The sequence below is a fragment of the Bicyclus anynana genome, chromosome 21, assembly GCF_947172395.1.
Source record: "Bicyclus anynana chromosome 21, ilBicAnyn1.1, whole genome shotgun sequence".
In the NCBI taxonomy this organism is placed as follows: Eukaryota; Metazoa; Arthropoda; class Insecta; order Lepidoptera; family Nymphalidae; genus Bicyclus; species Bicyclus anynana.
This window is the reverse complement of record NC_069103.1, coordinates 10864523-10891023: the sequence shown is the minus strand read 5'-3', so window position 1 is coordinate 10891023 and position 26501 is coordinate 10864523. Positions and strand designations below refer to the sequence as shown.

At 37.5% G+C, this 26501-nt stretch overlaps 1 protein-coding gene across 1 annotated transcript; it reads left to right on the top strand.

The window, feature by feature from the left end:
* The first annotated feature begins 14 nt into the window (after window positions 1–14).
* On the top strand, window positions 15–25808 carry LOC112043499 (uncharacterized). Its single transcript, XM_024078956.2, has 10 exons — window positions 15–61; window positions 146–224; window positions 1887–2000; window positions 2698–2885; window positions 12242–12384; window positions 15900–16074; window positions 19060–19157; window positions 21578–21682; window positions 22718–22896; window positions 23224–25808. The coding sequence occupies exons 1-10, from the start codon at window positions 15–17 to the stop codon at window positions 25360–25362; spliced, it is 3267 nt and encodes a 1088-aa protein (XP_023934724.1). The 3' UTR covers window positions 25363–25808.
* The last annotated feature ends 693 nt before the right edge of the window (window positions 25809–26501 follow it).

Here is a 26501-nt window from a genome sequence, read left to right as displayed (position 1 = left end):
TATTTAAATACAATATGTCGAATGTGAAATTAGCTATAAGAGTTAGACCATTTACAGAGAAGTTAGTGAAATAACTGCATTCAATAAATTTACTCAAAGTATTAAAAAGTTTTATCGCAATTTTATGTCTACTAATATTTTTCAGAGAACTCAAATCGGAGAAAGAACGTGTTCCAGTTGTGAGTATTGTTGACGAACATACAGTGACTATAACTAATATAAAGGTGAGTAAAATAATGTATACATGTTTAATATATTAGCTTAGAATCTAAACTTTAGATATTTAACTGATTTGTTGGTTCAGTTACGTTTAGTCGTTAACGAATGCGGCTTCTGCAATCTTGACGTCCTAGAGTCGAGCATGGGCTATGAAATATTGAGCTTTCTTTCAAGGAATTCTCAGTCTCATGTTGTGAAGTGGACCGCGTCACTGTTATTGTTATCTGATCATCACAGAGGCAAACATTTTAACCCCAAGCTCGCCTATTGCATATGAGCAGCGTGGTTACCTAGCAAGAGCTTTTTTTAAGTATTATTTTGTATATCTTTTAAATATGTCCAATATTCCCATGCCCCTCCAACTAGTAAAGACTGTACTCGTATTAGGAGTGGGTATCGAATCGAATTGTGGGTAGCGGGAATGAACCAGTACCCCTCGGTGATGAGTCCGATCGCTTAACCGTTGAGGTATTGAGGCTCATCATTTTCTCCATTATCATTTTCATAAAATTATTGAACTCCCTGAAGCAGTCTATTTAACGAACGAATTAAAATTTCATGAAATATCTTTGACAGTTAGCATTGCAACGCTAGTCTTGCTTTAAATTTATTTTTCACTACTCTTGCTCAAAAACACTGTCATATTACCACTCCACAGCGGGGCTAAACAAGCATATTAGCCTCTAGGGGCTAAAGTAATTTTGTTTTTTTAATTCTTGTCTGTTACGAGTACTAGTCAAGTACTAGCCTATTATAAAACGGAGGAGGTTTTATTCGAAAATAGAATCATTATAGGTATGGCACTGATTGTTTTGAAAAATAAATAAAAAACTTTAAATTGGAATGAAATGCAGCGTTCTTGTTTGTGGAATGCGTTCATTTTTTTATTAAATTTTTATTGAGTTGCGAATAAAGCAAGATTTGAAGACATGGGACATCCTTTACGGTGTAATACCTTTGCTTTTTTGTCATGTGAAAAAAATAAAATTAAAAAGCAAGAATTTAAAAAATAATTGGCGTGAATAATACACACTTGATTATTTTCAGAAATTCATTGTAAATTTGTGACCGTAGCATACATATTTTTCAACAATAACTGTTATTGTTGTCTTTATCTACTGAGAATGGTGATCCTAATTTGAAGATGGATGAAATTTTGAATCTGTTACCATCAAAGTCCAGACGCATTTACTTAAATACTTACCTACGAAAAATTTAATAAGTGAAGAAAACAACAACGAATAGATTCACTTACGAAAGGAGTTTTTTAAATTGTTATCTTCCACGTTTACCTCACATTATCATTATTCATCTTCACAGTAGTTGGAAATTATGTTACCAGGTCAAAGCATCTCCCATAATATCCAAAATTGTAGACTTTGTACATTTAATTTTCAATTAAAATAAATCATTGAATATTGTACTAAACTATTTTATTTTCTCACAATCGTAGTGAAAAGCAGAGTGTAACACGTGGGGCTAAACCCATTATAAACTCGGTTTCTATTTAGGCGGCCCTCGCCTTACGTCTCGGGCCCTAAAAATACCTCGTATATAATGGGTCTTTTTAGCCCCTTGTATAACAATCTACTATCTCCTTATTCTTTTATAAATGGTACACTTGTATATTTTTTTACATTAAAAATGTGATACGTAAAAATTGCTAGGTAAACGCGTCAGGCGCAGGCGACAGTCGCGAACGCGTGCGCAGTTTTTACGCTGACTACACATTCGACAGCGCCTGCGCGCCTTCACACCCGCTCTACGGATCACAAGAAAAGGTATTTTTTTTATTCTTTACAAGTTAAACCTCGACTACAATCTCACCGATCTAAGATGGAAGCGGGCTAACTTGTGAGGAGGAGGTTGAAAATCTATACCCCCTTCGGTTTCTACACGACGCCGTACCGGAACACTAAATCGCTTGGCGGTAGGGTGATTACACTAAGGTGGGTGGTACTACTTACTACTAGACACTAATAAATGAAATTAATTTAGTGTCGAAAAACTGTTAATTTAAACTGTAAAGCCTTAGTTCTCACATACAATCAACGACATATTATTTCGTAATAATAGATTATGAAACACGGCTCGTGATACAACATCGGAATAAGCCCGACTAGTTGCCGCGTTGCAAGGACCAGCTTAGACTAAGGGCCCCGTATGGGTTTGAAACTAGTGGGGCACATTCCGACGTTGTATTTCAACCGTGTTTAATAATCAATTAATTTGAATACTACTCACGATAGTTTAAATTCTAAAATATTATTTCGCAAGGAGAAATAGACAAATTTTAATCAAATTAAAAAAAAAAGATAGACAAAAAAAATGGTGGCGCAATCGGAAATGTCGCTACCTCTTTCATTGCGTTGGGACCTTAGATACATAGGGACGAAAGAGACTATTCCGTCATTGGAAGACATTTTGCCTATTCCTCTTCATTTGGTCGAATGCTACTGAAGAACATGCGTTTCACAGGTTTTCGACAAAATCGGTCGTGAAGTACTGAGCAGGATATCCCACGGGCAGTCAGCATGCGTACTCACCTATGGGCAGAGCGCTACGGGGAAGACTCACACCATGCTGGGCAGCACGGCTCAGCCTGGCTTGATACCGCGGATCTGCGTGGCATTGGCTGACACTACGCCCTTCGATATTACTGTTAGGTCAGTACCTTCTGCTATTTTTACTATATTTACACCCTGGTCAAAGACTCACCGCAGTTTACCAAACCTTGAAACCTGCTACACTCCAAAACGACCATAGTCCAAACTTCATATGGCTACCATACTGACCTATGGTGGCATTGACTGACAGCGTTTATAAAATGGTAATACCTAATGGTAATCTAATAGGTACCTACGTATAATAACTTGCTGGTCTTGAAACATTGTGGCATAGGCGATGAGAAGACGCACGGAAGTTTATCAAATCCCGAAACCTGCTACACTCCAAAACGACTACAGTCCAAACTTTATATGGCTAATTGGCTACCATACGCAATTACTCACCTATGATAGGAGCCTGACAGCCTTTATAAATCAGTAAAACCTAGTGGTAACCTAATAGGGACCTACGTATAATAACTTGCTAGTGCATACGTGTCTACGTAAAAGTTTTCTAAAATGTACCTGTAATTTGCAACAAATCGAAAGTTGTGAAGCGAACGTTCGAGTCGATTTTCCATGAACTGCTGGAAACTATGAAATTGAACGCCGTTCAATTTTCTTTATTGTATGTATGTGGTAAATGGCAATTTTGTCAGCGCGAACAAATTGTTTCGCTATCATTTATATGGCGAGCACCCTTTACCATAGAGAACGAACATTAATTCGTAAAGAGGTTCCGGAGACCAGAGTTTTGAGACCAACGACCTTAAAATGATGAAGTTGCAATTCCCATGCTAAATAGATATATTATACATAGCTACTACTATACATAGCTACTAAATAGATACCTACTATTTTTTTAATTTTTCCGCTGCTCCAGCCTGTTGGTTTCTTATTAGGGTAGATTTGGATATCCGTTCTAATATAAAATTGTTACACTAGTAAAACCCAGGTCTTGCGGCAGGTTATAGAGGTTTAGTTGGTTACACCTTTCGCATCCACTTCTCCCGCATGTAAACTAACCACATAGCAATTTTTATAGATTTCGGCTCACTGTTGAGCACTACTCTCCTCTCATAAGAGTCTCCTTAGTCGCCCATGCGGATTGGTAGGCTCTACACACGTAGAGAATTAAAAAAAATCTCAGGTATGCAGGTTTCCCCACAATGTTTCTCCTTCACCGTTCGAGACACGTGATATTTAATTTCTTAAAATGCACATAATTGAAAAGTAGGAATACCGGATGGAGGAGGGAATACGCTCTCCGCATTAAAGGCAGAGGTCATATCCACTGGGCTATCACGTCATAGTTAGGTAATTTATAATATTTATTCAACATTTGGTTTTCTAGTGCGGGGTCGCCATCCAAGCACCTAGGGACTCTATAATACGATAACGAAAGTTCACTCGTCACAAAATCTCAAAAACCGCAGCAGCACAGCAGGGAGGTAGGTAGTTTAGTTAGGTACTATGCGTCCGCTAAGAATGGTCTTTGCGACAAGACCGGAGTAAGGAGATCTAAGGGAGGACGAAGTCACGGGCGTCCGCTGGTTATTAATAACTGAATAAGTTAAAATACAAGATAAGATAATCTTACCATTACTCATCACTATCACTAGATTCTTCATCAATCTGGTTTTCTAAGTAAAATGGGTGGCAAACTAAACCGTAGCTTATGAAACTAATAGGTATTAACTAAACTAAAAGTCATAAAGACGGCATTTGTGACATTTGTGACGGCCACCGTGGCGCAGTGGTGTGCGCGGTGGATTTACAGGACGGAGGTCCTGGGTTCGATCCCCGGCTGGGCCAATTGAGGTTTTCTTAATTGGTCCAGGTCTGGCTGGTGGGAGGCTTCTGCTGTGGCTAGTTACCACCCTACCGATAAAGACGTACCGCCAAGCGATTTAGTGTTCCAGTACGATGTCGTGTAGAAACCGAAAGGCGTGTGGATTTTATTCTACTCCTAACAAGTTAGCCCGCTTCCATCTCAGACTGCATCACTATTTACCATCAGGTGAGATTGTAGTCAAGGGCTAACTTGTAGAGAATAAAAAAAATCATAATGGGTATATAATACCCTCTAATAATCTCTATAGGTATAGTTTATAATAAATGTATAGTGTAGCAGTTGAGACAGATTGAAGAAAACACCGCAATTGTTATAGCTCACGCGATTCAGGAATCGCTTGGCGCGAATGTTTCTACTTATATTGACACCTGTAATTTTTGTTTCCAACTTTCGCTGAGTTTTCTCGTGTTTCACTATAGAGTAATATAAATTCTTAGCTTCGTAGGAACCCTTAGGAAAGTCCTCTCCTCATGAACTCTCAAAGTTAATTTTTAACGGTGTATTTTTACCTACCTATTAAAAAGGTAGACGAAAATCATTCTATTCAAAATAATTCTCCTCTGTGTGAATGTTTTCTAATTGCTTTCTACACTTCTGGACTGAGCTTGTTTTTTTTCGTTTCAGTTTTTGTATCATTTATGCAGTCGGGTTTTTTTATTTGCTTAATTAAAATTCAACAGTTGTCATTAAGTTAAAATTATTCCTTTAGCTGAGATCGTACTCATTTGCGAGCTTATTTAACTACTTAGATAAATATTAATGACTAATTAACTAATTAAAATTAATTAAAAATATAACGCCATAACTAGATGCATTCATTATTATTTTTTGTTATATGTGCGTCATAATATAAGGTTTTTGCGTAACAAAAAATTAAGAATATTGCGCAGAAAATTAAAAAAATCAGAAAACTGAACGACTGTGCTTTTTACACGGTCAACGGCTTAACGGATTTGGGTGAAAATTGGCACAAAGATAAATAAGGAAAATCCAAATGTGCATGTGCACGCCTTATAAAATTTATCAGACAAAATCGAGAACAAAAATATGACTCTTCATGCAATTTTCAATTCTGTTACACATAGATATACAATGTATGTTTCTTCTGGAGCCGTGGTAGTTTATCTTAGTTTTCAATAGGTCGTACGATATATATGTTTTAATTTTAATGTAATATCACCTCAGGCCTCAGGGGCGTATTTCCAAGAGGCCCCAGACTCCGAATTTCCAGTCGTCCTCAAGCAACAGAAACCCACACTTCGCTGCCACGTCCCAACGCCATTCAGTTTTTTTTAGGGTTCCGTAGTTCGCAAGGAACCCTTATAGTTACGCCAAATCCGTTCGTCTGTCCGTCCGCGATTTAGCGCAGAGACTATTACTACTAGAAAGCTGTAATTTAGCATGAGTGTAAACATTAAAAATGTGAACAATAAAACCCTGAATATTTTTTTATAAAATAATAATTGCTAGAGAGAAGAAGAAGAAATTCCCGTGCCCTCCACTTCTTGACGTGAATCCGGCCCCTTTACCAACCGTTGTGGCTGAGTTTGTTGTGGGCTCTTCTCGGACCAAGGCGCGTTTGGAACCCTCATAACATTAATTTTAAGTTTTCGACTTACTTCGATTACCACCATTAGATTAAATTAAATTATAACATAATCTTGACCTTTCAAAACTGCTTGTAAACTAAGCCTATTTGAAACAAGTGAAATTTGTTTTTTTTTTGAGTTGTTTAGGCTTATGCAAGAGCCGTGATAGCCCAGTGGATATGACCTCTGCCTCCGATTCCGTGGGTGGGTGTGGGTTCGAATCCGGTTCGGGGCATGCACCTCCAACTTTTCAGTTGTGTGCATTTAAAAAAATTACATATCACGTGTCTCAATCGGTGAAGGAAAACATCGTGAGGAAACCTGCATACCAGAGAATTATCTTAATTCTCTGCTTGTGTGAAATCTGCCAATCCGCATTGGGCCAGCGTGGTGGACTATTGGCCTTACCCCTCTCATCTGAGAGGAGACTCGAGCTCAGCAGTGAGCCGAATATGGGTTGATGACGAGGCTTATGCCCTAGCCCCGTTCCGTATGCAGCGACCTTTAGTGTTTTAATGGAAAGAAACCCTTAGATAGATAAGCACATATTACTATTCACCGCACAGTTTCCAATACCACATTACGATTTGTAGATATTAGCAGCGATAGAGAGTTATAGCCGAGGGTGGCGGGATTGCGTGTCGTTTCGCCCTTGGGCGGCTCTACGTCTCTTTATCACTGTTCCAACTTAAAAGTTAATATGATGCGTGTTACAGCTTAAAGTTGTGATAGACTTGGTGAAAAATGATTTTAAAAGCTCGCTGGTTTAGCCACAAAGTCTGGCTATTTTGCGGTTTATTGTAAGTTAGGACGTTATCATACTATAATAATTGCTATGTGGTTTTTTTTTTAATTATTTTGAGTTCCATCGTCGTCATTAACCCATATTCGGCTCACTGCTGAGCTCGAGTCTCCTCTCAGAATGAGAGGGGTTAGGCCAATAGTCCACCACGTTGGCCCAATGCGGATTGGCAGACTTCACACACGCAGAGAATTAAGGTAATTCTCTGATATGCAGGTTTCCTCACGATGTTTTCCTTCACCGATTGAGACACGTGATATTTAATTTCTTAAAAATCTTGAGTTCCATGCACTCTCTGAAATAGTTGATCTTGACATCTTTTTCCATGTTTTAAACCATACGAGTGTTCGATACTTCTATACTAATATAACAAACTTGTGGTGTTGTAGTGGTAATCTCCGATCTACTAAACCTATTTTTAAAATTCTTTTATCTCTAGAAAGCCACGTAATCTGTGAATGTCATAAATTCGTATATTTTATCCCGGTACGGAAATTACGCGGGTGAAACCGTAGGGCTTCGGCTAGTCTTCTGTATATTTTTTTTGTTGCGTATTCACTCACTCACTGACATAGCTCAGCGAGTCGCGAAGCTGTAGTGGCAATGGGCAGGGCATTTCGAAGAGAGGATAGACGTTGGGGTCTCAAGGTGCTGGAATGGCGACCCCGCTCCGAAAAGCGCAGTATTGGTCGATCCCCCAATCGGTGGATGTTTTAGTTTCAGTAAGTATAATGAAAATTAGTTACAATTAGTTAAAAGTCAAGTTGACCTATCACCTTCCCCGACGTAGTAGACGAGCCTGCGATACCCAGACATACCTTATTTTATGAGTGTAATTTAGTGAGTTAGGCTGATAAGCCTAATAAAATAAACCTTGGCTGAGTTTATTGGGGGCTTTTCTTCGACCGAGGCGCATTTGGTCCAATTTAATTTTCGTGAAAATCGGTTTAGTAATTTTGTGGTAAAATGAAAAATAAAAAAACGAAATTGCCCGTACTGTGGCGCTTTCGTTCACTATGCTAGGACACACTAAAAACAGAAACACAAAATATTTTAAACAAGAAAATTTAACCGACTTCAAAATAAAAAAAATAAACTAAAAAGCGAATAATAACTTTCAGATCACTTTGAAGGCGGTGCCAAAACATTGATGCATTAACTCAAGCTGTTTAAATCATAGTTTTAGGATTTTCAGACGGTTCTTTCCCGTGGTTCTTTCAGAAGACTCTACCTCCAGTTTAGAAGGCAGGTTCTGCTGAGAAGAGCCGGAATGAAACTAAACAGTTGCTCTATCTATATCTATACTAATATTATAAAGCTGAAGAGTTTGTTTATTTGTTTGGTTGAACGCGCTAATCTCAGGAACTGCTGGTCCGATTTAAAAAATTCTATAAGGGTTGGATAACGCATTTATCGAGGAAGGCTATAGGCTATATTTTATCCCCGTATTTCTACGAGAACGGGGGCCACGTGGGTGAAACCGAGCGGTGTCTACTAGTTTTGAATAAAAATAAAAAGAGAAAGCTTTCAGCCTTCATAATATGCGTAGACAATCTTTCAGCCTTCATTATATACGTAGACAAATTTTCAGCCTTGATAAAATGAGGCGTGTCTAGCTGTCACAGGCTCTCGTTTTATATAAGGCTTCACAGTCGGGCGGATTATACGCCAGCAGTGACGTGCCGCCCGCCCAAGCCTGCATAGTGGGTGTCGATCGCTCAGCGTTCTTACTTGTGAAAATTTTCAAAAAGTAAATGCCCAATAAGTTTGAACACATTACACGGTAGACAGAGACGTGATAAACTCGTACATAGTCGTTAGACACAGTTTTCCGGGGAATGGATTTTAAAAAGGTTCTTTAGTTGTTAGTTCTATCTCCCTTACAGTAACCAAGCAAGTATCTCATCTAACGGTAAGTGGAAAATCATCGCTTGTACAATGTACTGCCCGACGCCCATCAAGCTGAGGCGAAGGCCTTTTTTTTAAATTTTAAATTAGCAAGCGCTATTCACTCTTGACTTGAATATAGCCATCTTGTAGGTGGTGGGTAAAACGAACGCTAGAAAAGCATTCTACACTCAATGTGCCTGTAATTTGCACTGGCAATCATGCTTTTCGGATAAGAGCAAATGATACTTGGCGGCAGAAATAAGTGCTTCCAGCTTCCCTTTAAGAAAATCGTAGGAATCACATGTAGCTCTCGTTTCATTTCATTGCTGCATTTTAAAGTTCTTTTGCTTAAAGTAGAATGCATTTTATGCAATACTTCGTACGCCCTAAGACCTCTTTAACCGCGGCAATGTTGTAAAATCCGTTCTTATATATTAGCCGTGATAGTCCTGTGGATATGACCTCTGCCTCCGATTCCTGAGCGTGTGGATTCGAATCCGGTCCGGGGCATGCACCTCCAACTCTTCAGTTGTGTGCATTTTAAGAAATTAAATATCACGTGTCTTAAACGGTGAAGGAAAACATCGTGAGGAAACCTGCATACCAGAGAATTTCTTTTATTCTCTGCGTGTGTGAAGTCTGCCAATCCGCATTGGGCTGGGGTGGTGGACTATTGGCCTAACCCCTCTCATACATACATACACTTCCTAACGCTTGATACAATTCGTAATCCCGTTTAATACGTCTACAGGTCACACGCGTATAATTCCAAACAACAAATAAATTATCTTTCTTATCTTATTAATCTTTTTGTCATACCAGAATAAGTGATTACTTTAAGTAGCATAATTAGGTAGTCTTAACACCAAATACACTAATTTTTAAAACTATGTATGTGTAAATTAGTCGTTATTTTTTTCACTATCCCCCACCCATATCCCGTATAATTTCCTTTCCCGTCTAAGACGCGTTTTTAGTTGGGTCCCTCTGAAATCATATTAAACGGGTTCTACTGTAATTAGCTGTTATATTTCTCCCGTTTCTTTTTTTATGATGTTAAATAGTTTTATCACGCGATGTTCATATTAGCCGCTGATCACTGCTAAAAACTACGCAATGCTACGCACGTGACAACGAATGGTGGAATAAATACCGGGATAATTAACCGCAAGGCCAGACTGGGAGATTAGGGTAGGTACAATTCACCCCCATCGTTAATTGTATTTGGTGTAAAGGAAGGTTTTTCGTCATTGATATCAGAAGGCCTTCCTAATCTTTTATTCTTTACTAATTATTTCATCATCATCATTATCAACCCATATTCAGCTTACTGCTGAGCTCGTGTCTCCTATCAGAATGAGAGGGGTTAGGTCAATAGTCCACCACGCTGGGCCAATGCGGATTGGCAGACTTCACACACGCAGAGAATTTAGAAAATTCTCTGGTATACAGGCTTCCTCACGATGTTTTTCCTTCACCGTTTGAGTTTCTATTTATTTAAACCACTTTAAACACAATTTAAGAGTAGTATACATCATCATCAATCATCAATACATATAAATAAAATCCAGTCTCCAGTCCATCTGGTGGGGGGTCGACCAACACTGCGTTTTCTAGTGCGGGGTCACCATTCCAGCTCCTTTGGACCCCAACGTCCATCGGCTCTTCGATGCTATGCTCATTGCCACTCCAACTTTGTGATTCGTTGAGCTATGTTGGTGACTTTGGTTCATTTGTTTATAGAATTTTAGCGTGTTGGGTCTCCCTTTATACGGATGGAAGTTTGGTTTGGTAGAGGCCCGTAAAAATAAAAAAAGGACGATGATTTACAAGAAATATATGGCAAAATGTACACGTAAACCCAGTTTATAAAACAATAATTTTAAGAAGGTAATTAATTTTGTGCGAAAAAAGTAATAATAACCATTATCATCAGATATTCTTTCGGTTTATTTTATTTTTTTTTATTCATCAGATGACATTCTGGGGCTTATAAATTAATAATTAGTGAAAGGTGAATAAAAAATAACACGTTAAATTTAGTTTTCAGCGTTCTGTGCGTTAAATTATGTTGTCCAAATCTACGACTATATTTCAGAACGAGATATCACGAGTTTTGAATGAGCCTCTACGAGTATAATGAATGTATTGTATCTACGAGGTCTCGCAGGTGTCGGCCCGTAATACCTACCACCTTAACGCTTCGATAAGTTACGTTCTCTATAAATTAACGCCGCGATAAACAGAGGACCTAGTGGCAGGTTGATACTGTGACGATCGAGTTAACGTAAACCCGAATTTCTAAGGAATTGAAATAGCGATAGTAACAGTATGAAGACATTGAAAACTCCCACTAGGCACTCAGATGTAGACGCGAACTTTACGATATCATACATCATAATCATCTTCTTTTTCAGTTGTCAAAGTTACTACAAAATTAATGAGTTCTTTGGTAATTATGCTTGGTGGCCATTGGATCAGCTTCTACCTTCACACAGGAAGTAAAACCAGAGAAAACAATTTATGTGCAAAAGAAATTTTAATGATAAATGTAAATTATTCAAATATTGTATGATTTCTTTTTCAAATGAGCAACTGTTGTGTTTCTTCCGGTACCGGAACCGGTAGAATCTTTACAAATAGTCAACTGGCCTTTCAAAAGTGCTTGTAAACTGAGTCTATTTGAAATAAATGAACCTTGAATTAGAATTTAATGATGATGATGATGATGAATCCAGTCATTTAAATCGTGGTATTATCTAACTATGGGCCTCATAAGAAGGCTCAGAGTCACACAGCAGGCGATGGAACGAACTATGTTAGGAGTATCTCTGCGTGATCGAATCAGAAATGAGGAGATCCGCAGAAGAACCAAAGTCACCGACATAGCTCAACGAGTTGCGAAGCTGAAGTGGCAATGGGCGGAGCACATAGTTCGAAGAGCCGATGGACGCTGGGGTCCCAAAATGCTGGAATGGCGACCCCGCACTAGACAATGTTGGTCAACCCTCCCACCAGGTGGACTGACGACATCAAGCGAGTCTCAGGGATTCGCCGGATGCAGGTGGCTCAGTATCGTGATGTTTGGAAGTCCCTACAAAAGGCCTATGTCCTGCAGTGGACGTCCATCGGCTGATATGATGATAATGATTATCTTACAAACATTTAGCATTTCGCTATTTAATAATTGAAGCCTATGGCTTCATAGGCTCAAAGAGTTCTAAATGTAGACCTTAGAAGTAATGTAAAAAAACGTAGTTTGTATAAATGATTGTTACAGTTTCTTGGAGATATACAACGAACGAGTGCACGATCTGTTGGCCGGTGAGGTGTTGCCAGTAAATTCTCTTCCGAGAAGAAAGGGTAACGCCCGCAAAGACCTTCGTGTCAGAGAGCACCCTACAAAGGGACCTTACGTTCAAAGTAAGTACATTACAATAGGCTAGATATAATAAACAATTTACAAGGATGAGGATAATTTAGGCTAGCCACTCACCATCCAATAAGTCCTCACGTTCACAGCGCTAACGGCAGGACGTCCGATAAAACTGATCGTGTGTTGGATACATGATGCATCATGATGATCTGCATAATTATGCATGCAGGCACGTGGACTTTGGATGGTGCGTGGCATAGCTTTACAAAACCGTGCAACGTCACCCTAACGCAGACATTTACAGACTCGTATATGATTTTGTCTCTTTATTCAAGTGGTTAAATGTGGATCACGAAGTCCTGGATTCGAGTTCTAGTGCGAACTATTCTAAGCAATAATCTGTAGCAATCTGTGGTGCTAACATGCGACCAAGTGAAGAAAAATATACAAAATATCGTCCAATAGCGGCGAAATTGTCCCAGTCTCATCTTTATCGTGGAATGAAAGAGACTGCGGAAATTCCTGTTGTTCTGCCATTGATTGAAATTTGTCTATTTCTCTTCACGAGATCTCGCTGATCGCACGTTAGCGCCACTGGAGTTGGTATGTTAATGGCATTACCTTGGAGCTGTGTGGAGTAAACAGCAGGTTGCTAAACGAAGTTATCAACTCGGTTTAGTAGGTGACGTCATATGCTAATTCAAAACTAACAGGTACAAACAAAAACGTCCATCATTCCACCAAAAGTAGTACAGTACTTTTTATAATGTGTAAAAATTGGTAGATGTACCACTGCAGAAATACTAAAAATAATGCAATTCAAGATTTTTCTAACATTCTAACCCTAAAGGGTAAATAATATAAATCGTTTACGTTTTGAGTTATATAATTTTAAAAAATGATTAGTAGACTATTTATCCCACTTCTGACACCATGTTACGTTTGTAATGATAAATAAGACCACGGATGCTCGACGATTATATTATTTAAGAGTGTGCAGTATGTAATTTGGTGGTTACAAATGGTTCTGGATCTCAGATTCTGGAAAAGTTAGGACCCTGATATTTGGGTATATGATATTTCAAAGTGTTAGCTTCGTTATGACTATACAAAATACACAATTTGTAAAACTTTTCTCGATAGTTTATTTTTTTGAAAAATACATGTTTTGCTCTTGTATAGAAAATTAGGTATATATTTTGAACATGGCCATTTTGTTTTTCGTTATGTTGTTTAATTTACTTGCAATTAGTTAAAAATGGTTTTGGCGCTCACGTCATAAAATTTGCGTCGCGCGTCAATCGCTCCGTGCTTTTCACTCACGTAAAAGTCATAATTCGGCGTCTCGTTTGCACTTCGAATTTTATCCATATCGTACCGACGCGCTGCGCGCTCTTAATAGGATAAATACGTGTACAGACTTTAGGACATTACAGTAGACAATAGACAAGACAATTAGACAGACAAGTAACATAACATTGACATTGAAAATTACACAGACTATAAATATTATCAATGTATGTAACAATATGTACAATAAACATGCGAAAATATTAATAGAAAGGGGTGAAAGGGGTTGAAAGGTTACATCGAGTTTCACGCGGAAGTCGCGGGAGTGCGCTAGTCTGAAATTAAATCGTAAATAATAAATTCGTAACTATTAACGTGACAAAAAAAGACAAGCCTGAACATAAATCTTTGTGGAATAACATAAAAAAATAATTATGTATCTATAAAATATATACTTACGAGTACATTGTGGTCATAAAGCCATAACTGATTGCCCTTGGCCCCATGACAGGGGTACAACATGTCGTAGCCCGAATATTCCATTCTCATCGCGGCGTATCTCACCATTTTTTGAATACATTTTTTTTTTATTGTTTACAAGTTAGTCCTTGACTACAATCTCACCTGATGGTATGTGATGATGTAGTCTTAGATGGAAGCGGGCTAACTTGTAAGGAGGAGGATGAACACACACCTTTCGGTTTCTACACGGCATCGTACCGGAACGCTAAATCGCTTGGCAGTACGTCTTTGCCGGTAGGGTGGTAACTAGCCACGGCCGAAGCCTCCCACCAGCCAGACCTGGACCAATTAAGAAAATCTCAATTTGCCCAGCCGGGGATCGAACCCAGGAACTCCGTTTTTGTAAATCCACCGCACATACCACTGCGCCACGGAGGCCGTCAAAAACTTAAAAACTGTTGTAGTTAGTACTGAAAAACGTAAAATAGGTGTTATAGTATAGTTGATCAATCGCTGGAAGTCCAGACTTTGTGGCGAGATGTTGAACAAAGTGTGTACGAAACGAACCTTCAGTTTATGAAGATTTGTATGGTTAAATACTTAATAATAATTTTTATTGAAAGTCAAAAAGCCCATTATACTTATTACATGCTTACTATAGAAACTGTAACAGGTTAAATTCAGTACCTACATTGAAGATATTTTGAAAATTTTAGTTGGAGGGCAATAATAAAAACTATACTGAAGCTAAAAATATGTACTTTTTAATTTATTGTTTGTCTGACTGTCCATATTTTTGATGACCGGGCATCACGCTGAAACTACTGAATGAATTATGAATATTTATAAGGAGAAAAGAGAAATCAGCAAAAAACAAACTGAAATACCTAAATTCGAACGATATCTCAATAACTTACAAACGATGGATAAAAAATTAAAAGGACCTTCATTATAGAGCGTATAAAGAGTAATAGAAAAGTATTGAATCAAAATTTTTGAATTCAACCCTTTTTTCACGATGGCGGAAAATGCACATAGTACATCTTCGTCCACAAACTTGAAGTTATGCTTTTCTAGGCTCCAAGGAACTAGGCTTGAAACATTAGCACCATTGTAAAAGGACTTATTTTAACAATAAATTTCATTTCATTAGCATATTCCAATGAATAATTTGGAAATGCTCGGAACATTATCATTTCCATATAGCTTGGCTCGGATCATTAGCATTTCCTAATTATACATTTATTTCCAAATGTATAATTAGGAAATGTTCCGACTCCGAGCCTAGTTCCTTGGAGCCTAGAAAAGCTTAACTTTAAGTTTGTCGACGAAGATTTCCTAAGTGCATTTTCCGCCAATAGCAACTGCACTAAAACTGCATTCCAAACTTCTGATAGGTATTTCGGTTTAAACCAGTTCGAAATGCGTCAGAAATTTAAAGAGTATTTTTAAATAAAAAATATTGTCTTCCCAATTTGGTTTTAAACAAAATATTGAAGGATAAAATAAGAAAGGGAAACAAGAAACTGTAAATTTTAGCTTATACCTGCGCATGTATGATTTTTTTGCCTGCGCATGATAAATATGCCTAATTTAAAATACTGACGTCACCAGTGAGGTGTGATCAGTAAAGTAAGATCTAATTAAAATTACAAATATGTTTTGCTATCTGTTAAGTTTGAAGTACCAGTTTAATCAGAAGTACTTATTATAGAAAATGAAGGACTTTCCGAAACACTAAAAACAAAGTGACATTATTCTAAATATGGCGAAATAAAAGGTTTTAAAAATATAATATTATTATTTAAAGATTTGCGACAAGTGACAGTTCACGACGTGGAGTCTCTGTTGGCCGTGGTGACAGAAGGTGCTCGACGACGACGTACCGCCGCCACCAGGCGTAACGCGACTTCGTCAAGATCTCACGCCCTGCTGGAGCTAGTTACACCCTACTACAAGCTGCAACTCGCTGATCTTGCTGGAAGGTAACAACTGAATTATAGATTTGCGACAAGTGACAATTCATGACGTGGAGTCTTTGTTGGCTGTGGTGACAGAAGGTGCTCGACGACGACGAACCGCCGTCACCATGTGCAACGCGACTTCGTCAAGATCTCACGCCGTGCTGAAGCTAGTTATACCCTACTACAAGCTGCTACTTGCTGATCTTGCTGGAAGGTAACAAGTGAATTATAGATATGCGCCAAGTGACAGTTCATGACGTGGACTCTCTGTTGGCTGTAGTGACAGAAGGTGCTCGACGACGACGACTTATTCAAGATCTCACGCCCTGCTGGAGCTAGTTACACCCTACTACAAGCTGCAACTCGCTGATCTTGCTGGAAGGTAACAACTTTATTATAGATTTGCGACAAGTGACAATTCATGACGTGGAGTCTCTATTGGACGTGGTGACAGAAGGTGCTCGACGACGACGACTTTTTCAAGATCTCACGCCCTGCTGGAGCTAGTTACACCCTACTACAAGCTGCAATCTTCGTCGTCATCAACCCATATTCGGCTCACTGCTGAGCTCGACTCTCCTCTCAGAAGGAAAGGTAACATCTCAGTTAATCTGATTTTTGATAGATTAATAGGTACTATTATGATATTAACTCAATATGAAATATGTAATTAATAACTAATTACCATGTGTTACACATATACCACCATACATTTGAATGATTAATTATTTAATAATTAACATTAATCAGATGTTCACTGTCGCGGAACTAACGTTGGCCATTGATTTGCCTTGGCCCTTAAAAAATAATATATTTCTTCTCGTCGTTCTTGAAAATTATAAATATTATATTATTTATTGTAACTTAGGTACTGTTTTGAATATAAATCGTTTACATAAAACGGAAATAGATAATCCTTGACACTTAAATTTTTACAAAAAATATCGTTACCTACAATGAGTCGTCTTGTATTTAGTTAGTTCCAGGTGTAAAAAGTGTTGAGATTTAAGTAAACATTAGAATTAGCTTGAATGGTCTACATATGCGTATATAGGAGGGAGAGGGAGGGGTGGTCCGTGCCCATCCTAGAATGGACCTATGCCCATCCTAGAATTCTGGGCTACCGATATAAAATTATATTATGATACTAATAACAATGATAATTTTAAACTATAGATCGGTTGCGTTCCTAAAAAATAATCAGAATAATGACTTAATGAATAATTTATACCCTCATTTTTAATTTGTTTGTTGGTAAACAGGTACTCATCAAGAAAGGCTGTAGTATTTGAACCGAGGTAGCTTTAAGATGTAGTCGGTTTTATGGTCCGAACTCATAATTTAGCCTTAGCGTACCTATCTATTTCCTACGGTACGAGCATGGTTGATAAACTTACAGCTCATATATAATAACAAAGGTCTTAAGTCTGGCTAGGGTACTCTCAAAAGTAATAACATAAAATTGAAAATTTTGAAAAACATCCGAACGCCATGGAAATATTAATTACACTCTCGATCAAGTCATCAATATTCTCTTTTAGAAACTTTTACACGTAAGGGGCCCCTATAACCCGGGGGCCCCATATCATTGATACGGCTAGTACTGCGGTAGCTACGCCCCTGTAAGTATTTATGACGTAAACTCATTTCAAAACAATCAAGATCAGCGAAATTAGGTCGAATAAAATCCTGCTTGTAGAAATCTACAGTAAATGATCTTTTAATTTGCTTGGTTGGGTTTTCTACACAACGAAGACAAATATTTGTTCCAACAATTATTTATTTTTATTATCTACTAGCGGACGCCCGCGACTCTGCGTGAAATGTTTTTCACAAATCCATCGTAAATGGACTTTTCTGGGATAAAATGTAGTGTATAGTGTGTTAATTGATTATGAAACACGGCTAAAACTCACGTGATATTAGGTCGGAGTATACCCGACTAGTTTGGAACCTATAAGGGGGCCTTAGTCATGAGCTGGTTCTTGCATCGCGGCATGATCCAAACTGCGAAACGGCTGCGCGACGCGCTGCTGCTCGCATTGCGCGCTGGGAGAGTGGTTGAGTGGTGGGGAGTGAAGGTCCCGTTACACTCTCCGACGGTTCATTAATGTCATCTTCATTAGACTCGTCTTCTTGTAAGCAATCCGAACTAACGCTATCTTGTTCCAAGTTTGTTGTATGTGACAATGAAAGAAATAGAGGTTTCCACGCTGTGGGCAGCAACCATCCATGATCCCGATTAAAATGTATAGTGGTGTTAATGTAATAATTTACCTCCACCCTAAAAGGGAATCCCCATCCCCGGCCTACCCTAGTCCCTAACCACCCGGAAATTTGCTAATATCTAAAAAAATCTTTAAAATTCTATTTGAATTATAAAATAATTATATAAAAAGAATGGTTGTTACAACGTTTTACGACATCATTACTTGCCCCTTACGGGGGCAATCAATCAAAGATCGTTGACCATACAGCCCGAGTTTTACGACATTTTCCTGAAGACTTATGATTCATTTGTTCGTTCTCTTGTTTGCTAACGGTCAGTTTCTTCATCGCAAGTAACAGTCAAAGTAACGTCATAAATCAACATCTCCTTTACTAATTACTACTTTTACTGAAACTTTAGCTTTACCTGAAGAAACTGGCTGTAAGCTTGTGGGTAACAAAAAAAATAATAGGTAGGTACAGCAATGTTACTTAGCTGCTTTGGTGCATCGGCGAACTTTTTGAGCAAGAAGAGTGATAAAAAAAATGTATTTTTCTTTTTTTCACTCATACATGCTTTTATAAAGTCAATTATACAACCTGAATTTTATTTATACATCATATTAACATCTATACCTACTTATATACGAGTGTATACCTGGGTTCCCGGGGCCGACATTGTATGGGCCAGTGGGCATTCCCCTTCCGCGAAATCAGTTTAGTATGTTTCGGTGTGAAGGAGTAACAAACATACACAAGCACAAAGTTTTGCCTTTATAATATTAGTGTTTGTTACAGTGAGAAGTCCGGTTGGGAAGGGTGTGGTGGCCGACAAAAAGAAGGAGCCAACATCAACAAATCCTTAGTGGCGTTAAGCAATGTCATATCAGCCCTTGGTTAGTATGAAACCTATCTGGTTAGTATTAACTTTAAGTAGTAAAGATTACTTTACGGGGATCAATCAATGATCTTTGACTATAATATTAGTACAGATAGATACGTTATACAGGGTGTCCCTTAATTAATGGATAAAACGAAAATGGTAGATACACCACCTAATTATCTAAAACTAATTTGGATAATTATTAAATATCAGCGTTTTACCTACCAACAAAACGTCTTTTTGTTGCCATTTAAATTTTTAATAATATCAATATATCATACTTATAATTTGATCAAATGGGTCGTTCATTCTATTGATGGCCGGACGAGCTGATGGGGATGATGACTTGGTTTGAATATATTAATTTTTATGATACATTCGGGTAAATAAGGTCAATGTTAACTAATTTATACACAAAAGCAAAGATTGACTGGATATTTGCAAAATAAATAAGATTATAAAATTTCAAAATATATTAAAAATCTTTTATCGAAATTAGATGAAAGTTCATACAGTTTTAACGTCCTTACATTAAATGTGACATTTTTTAATAAATAAATTATAAACATAAGCGCACAAATAACAAAGATATTAGTAATTTTGTTAGAACGCCCATACAAATCTAACGATCAACAAGTACCTACGACGTCATTAGTTCGTACCATTTTGTATGGGGCATTTTTCAGGGATCCGCGGCAGCGCGGCAAATCTGACCCTTCAAATCCCTGTAGCTCCGAAAGTAATAATTGCAGATATGCTGTTACTTTTACAAAATTGCTTTACTATTAGCATACTCTTAATTTATATACAATTTAAAAAAAAACTATCATCATCCCTATTGTATTCAACACCTCACTTTTGGCGTGTTAGAAACGTACTTAATCATCTTTTAAATGCAACTAGCGGATCCTTGTGATTTTGTCCGCCCTTAGATCTCCTTCATCCGGCGCTGTTGCAAAATCCGATCTTAGCAGAAGTCTACTAACTCCTTGCCAAAAATCTGTGTGCGTGAAACGATTTTTATATCTTGTGCTGCGACCTTTCGCTTATAAACATACAAGCCGTCGCTAGTGACTTCGTTCACGTTAAATTTAATAGCCTCTTCTATCTTCCAGAGAAAGTCCCATTAAAATCCATTCACCGTTTCGAGGACAATCTGAAAAACACAGAAAGAGAATTTAAAAAAAAAGTTTGATTACGTTTTAGTATCGTGTAAATAAATAGCATTTGAAAAAATATAGTTCTTAGTGAATATGTTTACAATAAAACAATTTGTTTGTTACAATAAAAGTCTCATTAGAGAATTACTAGCCGATGCCCCGCGGTTTCACCCGCGTAGCTCCCGCCCCCGTGAGAATACGGGGATGAAATATAACTTATGACAAATTACGTGGCTTTCTAGTGTTAAAAGATTTTTTTAAATCGGTTCAGTAGATCCAGAGATTATCCCTACAATACCACAAACTTTATAACATAGACTATAGATGAATTCATTTGTTTTAAAAAATTTGCGCATTAGCCAATTACCTAAATGCTCAACAAGTAAATCTTTTATGCTAATTAAATATGATAAAAAAAACAACCGCCGACACCTTTTTTAAATAATTGTCAGTCGTACTACAAGTCAAGTATGTAAATGGGCATGGCTTTAGAGCAAAAAATGTAATTAGTAATTAGTGTTGCAATAATATCAGCATTTTACCCACCACTAAAACGTATTTTTTGACAGAATTTCAATTTGCAATAATATCAATATGTCATACCTACTTAAAATTTGATTAAATATCACCTTAATTTTGAACAAAAAACTAAAAACAACACCCTGATAAAGACGTTTGAGAAGTACTTGATCCTTTTTGACGGCCTCCATGGCGCAGTATCCCCGGCTGGGCCGATTGAGGTTTTCTTAATTGGTCCAGGTCTGGCTGGTGGGAGACTTCGGCTGCGGCTAGTTACCGATCGACAAAGACGTACCGCCAAACGATTTAGCGGTCAGGTACGATGTCGTGTAGAAACCGAAAGGAGTGTGGATTTCATCCTACTTCTAACAAGTTAGCCTGCTTCCATCTTAGATTGCATCATCACTTACCATCAGGTGAGATTGTAGTCAAGGGCTAAGTTGTACAAAAAAATAAAAAAATAAACATTACATCTTTTCCTTGTAACTCTGTCACTGGTGACAGTGAACAAGATTATAATCTTGAAAAACACATGGTCCAATTAAGACGAGTATGATCCTGATCTACCTCAGTCGAAAAATTTTTGCGAGCTGCCTTTGTAACTTATATATTTCTATCTTTTTTAACTTTACTACTATTACAACTAGCCTCTGGCCAATGGGAGGACACTGAGCAAAACTGGAAACGTGCAGTCTCATCTAATGTCTAAGGTTCCGAAGGATCACGATATAATTTTGTCTGTTATTTTGATCAGTAAGCGGTTCTGGTCGCGGCAGATTCGTGCCGTATCGTGACTCCGCGCTGACCTGGCTTCTCAAAGACTGCTTCACTTCTGGCGGGAGCATTTTCATTATTGCAAGTGAGTATTACTTCTGAGAGCCGTGATAGCTCAGTGGATATGACCTCTGCCTCCGATTCCGGAGGGTGTGGGTCCCAATCCGGTCCGGGGCATGCACCTTCAACTTTTCAGTTATGAGAAATTAGGTATCAAGTGTCTTAAACGGTGAAGGAAAATCATCGCGAGGAAACCTGCATACCAGAGGATTTTCTTAATTCTCTTCGTATGTGAAGTCTGCTAATCCGCATTCGGCCAACGTGGTGGACTATTGGCCTAACCCCTCTCATTCTGAGAGGAGACTCAAACTCAGCAGTGAGTCGAATATGGGTTGATAATGACATTAGTTCTAAAGCCAAGCCTCAACAGCTCTACAGTTAATGGACTGGACTCAACAGAGAATGGACTCGATTCCTGTCAGTTGATATATTGTCGTACCCACGGATATAAGAAGTAGAAATACAAGTACTTTAAATTCTGTGGTCGTATCCATTCCTACCTTAGTCTTTACGACTAATTGGGTTTAGGGGATTTCTTGGTAACATGGCAAATATTATTCAAAAACTAAAACAAACGTTCCTTGAATTAAATAATGATGATGCAAAATATGTAGCGCTTGTTTCGTTTTATCCTTCGATTGCGAAATAATTTTAACCTTCTTTTTCCTGTAATCTAATATTTATAGGCTGGATTGATATCTTATTGTAGGTATAATGTTTAAACATATACAGAATGTTTTTTTTAATATGACCAATATAAATCTTTAGAAATATTTCGCAATTGAACATTAGTGTCAACATCTCTTGATTTTTAAAAGATGTAGGCATCTCCAGTTTCAGATTGAAATGTAGAGGGTTTTTGTTTTGAGTCTAGGTATCGTTTTTGATTACGTTCGCCAGATTTTGCTAGATCAAATCAATCAAAGTGAAGACTTGATTACAGTGGTTCACAGGTCTGCCAACGTCATTTTTTTCATACCCTAAAAGTTGACTGATTGCAGATCAAACCTAGAAATATGAAGAAATCAAAGTAATACATATATTTTTTTAATTTCTACAGCTGTGTCTCCTGGTGCTGCGTGCTACGGAGAGTCCGCATCAACACTTCGTTGGGCAGCCAGTGCTCGTTGCTTACAAACTAAACGACCACTTGCAACCCCGCATATAGCATCTAAAGCAGCCCTTCAAGCTCAGTTGAATCAACTACTGGCAGAACTAGCTAACCATTTTATTAAATACGTAAGTTCTATGGGCGTACTTACGTAACGTAACGTACATACGTAAGTAAATACAAAGCAGGTTGCCTGCGCCGGTTTACCAGTGCTTACCGGTACTGGTCCGCGCAGATAGTGGGCGCCGATAGTCCGCACAGGGCGGATTTTTATCAGGAAAGAGATAACCTGACACTCTCGGCGTAGACAATCTATTTTCTACACGAATATGCCTAAGTGCATTATTATGATAATCTGTGTATATGCCATGTATGCGTAGTTAGGTTTCTGAAATGTGTTGAAAAGTTTAGATTAACATTTAAATTCAGAGGTAAAAAATACATTTCTTTTTCAGAAACCAGACACAGGACAATTAATTTACGATGCCAAGCATTGGGAGTTACAAATAAATAGAAACCAAAGTGTCAGTAAAGAAGCAAATATAGGGAACATAATGAGTTTTATGTATCCGAAAACCGACGCTCGTAATTCAGAGTCAACACCGTCGTCGATTGCAAGTGGTAGTTCGGATATCATAAACAATATGGATAATAACGCTGAAATTAGTAATGAAATAAACAAAGAAATCGATAAGCTATTTGGTCCTGCTCTCGAAAGGACAAGAAGTGGGAGCGACATAGAAGTAGCACCTCTAAAACATAGAAAAAATCAGTTTAGATCACAAGAAGTATTATCTCATGATAAGTCATTATATTCAAATCCAGGTGATCATCTATCTGATGCAGAACTTGAAGAGGCTCATAATAGTGAACTTAAAAATAAAGAAGATAAACCCCAAGTGTCCATTCTTTATGACAACCAAAGAGCTGAAATCATTGCTTCAGTAACAGAAAGACTATATTCTAAACTTAAAAAGAATGACACCGCTAGTAACATGGACTCGACAACTGATAAAAAAATACCGAACGAATCAAAGGCTGTACCGTTAAATGAATTAAAAATATGTTCTAATGCACGCCAACGTCTTATGGAGATAAGCAAAAAGGCATTAAAAAATAAAAGGAGAATAGGAATACCAGCACACACACAAACACGAAGATTAGTGGTTCGTGTTAAAGATCAGGGAATCGATATTCAAACCGATCTTCAGCCATACGTAAGACACCCAAACCGCATAAATATTTTACAGCAAGATGCTTTTACAGAAACAAATCTTATAACACCAAGGTCAAAAGAAATAGCAGTTGGACCCAAGTATAGTAATTTGAGTTTTAATGATAGAGCTACAATAACTGAAAATAAACAGGTGGTTTATAGAAGTTTATCTGTGATGACGGACATTTTGACTACAAGTGATCGATGTACTCAGACGCGTTTTAAGCCAACGCCACCACCACCACAGAGACGTAAAAAACGCACTTCTATTTATTCTAGATATTTAAAGACAATTGGAAATAGAAATGAGAACTGTGCATCTCCTATTATAAATATTAATATATCTCCTATGTTTCAAACAGATTCTGAGTCTCCTAGTTCACTCGAATTACCTGAAAATACTACTGAAATGGAATCAGAAAAACGCAGTATGACAACAACGCCAGACTTGTTAACAAATCATAATAATATTGTAAGATCAATGGAGAAAATTCAAATAGTTGATAAAGCCGATCAAGTAACACAAGATGATAAACCAGGTTTTAGTAAAGACAAACAAACAAAAAAGACATCACAAAATATTCAGCAAGAAACTGTTGAATTAGATTTTTCAGACGAAGAAGAAGTACAATTACCTCGTGTAGCTGTAGATTCTAGTAGAAAAATAGGTCGAAAAGACTACACAGACTTAATACTAGGTCGAAATGATAATATCTATCCATACAATATAAAACTGTCTCCTATAAAGCAAAGAGATGAATCTAAAAGAGCGATACGATTCAAAAATATTGACGCTTCACCTACAAAATGTTGTATAGAAAAACAGCACAAAAATCGAAGGAATTGCTGTTCTATGATTAAAACTGATGATATAGAGTATGAAAATATAAAAGGCTCGGACAGTAACTCTGACTTATCAGAAGCAAGCAACAATGATAGTTTTATTTGGAACAAAACAAATACAAATGAGAAAGATTATTTACGTAATAGATATATAGAAAGACATTCTGAACAAGAAATTAAACACCGTGAAAATATATTTGATTTGGATGACGAAGATTTCTTAAGCACAAAGCAATCAACACGAGCTAAACAACGATTGCTTGATTACGGTATAGGGAATCGATTTAAAAGTAACAAACATCACTGTGGGTCTGATAATTCTTTTGATAATATTGAAAAGAATATTGAAAAAGCATGTAGTAGCCTGGAATCTTCTGTAAATAGATATAATGATTACTTAGTAGATTTCAAAAAAAGAAATTGTCACAGATCAGAAGCCTGTAAGCGCACACCCACAGAATATTTACAACATTTAATAAAATTAAGAAAGGAAGCTGTGAAATCAGATTGTTTAAGCTGCAGTGTGTATAAATAGGTCATAAAGGAGAAAGCGCTCGCTAAGTAAATATTTAATTGAGATTTATTTTATGATTTCGGTGTTACGTTCGGGGGTTTAGAAGCAACGTCAGAAGTAAATGATATGGGCACAACTCTCTAATGACGTCTGTTCTGAGTCTCGGACCTCGGCTTATATGGCCTTTCTGGAGGGGTATTTTGGCCTGAGCGTATCAATCAGGACGCCCCAGATAACGTGAGTTAAAAAAACCGAAGTCTGCGTCACGTCAGATATCGCGGACTTTACCTAATTATTGTGAAATGACGTTTACTCTAAAGTTGTACAGCCATTTTAATTATTAGAATATGACGTATGTGTAGCAAGTTTCATGGCATTTAATCAATAATAATATTCATATAAGGTCTCAAGATAATGTTTGTGATTATTAAAAAAATGTTTGAATTAATAAAAAATATTTCAATTGATTTCGTATTTACTATCTCGTATCTACTGAGTTTTCCTTTCTTCTAAATACCAAGCCTGTGGTTTTTTTCTTAATAAACAAGTTAGCCCTTGATTACAATCTTACCTGATGTTAAGTGACAATGCAATCTGAGATGGAAGCGGGCTAACTTGTTAGGAGTAAGATGAAAATCGACACCCCATTTGGTTTCTATACAACATCACACCGGAACGCTAAATTGCTTAGCGGTATGTGTTTGTCGGTAGGGTAGTAACTTACAAGAGGCCGAAGCCTCCCATTAGCCTAATTGAATCAGGTTTATAGTTGGTGGTGTTACATCCGTGCTATGGAGAGCAAGTTAAGTCATCGGTTCCTGTCACTATCATTAACATCCTGATAGTAGTCGGTAATGAATTAAACATTATCACCCTAAGCTCGCCAACCCAAATCGGATCAGCGTGGTGGGTATAAGATTCATATCCCCTATCCTATAATGAGCCTGGCCATGTAGTGGGTCATTAAAATTGGCTGATAGTGATGATTATCTAATAAAATATTAGATAATATTACGATACAAAGCAAATTTTTATATGTAATAATATGTATTTAGGGCATGTCCGTCGGATATAATATTATCAAAGTTCAAGACCAATGACGTTACAAATGTTTAGAGGTGTTAATTAAAATCACTACAGTTTCGATCTGTCGGTGGTCT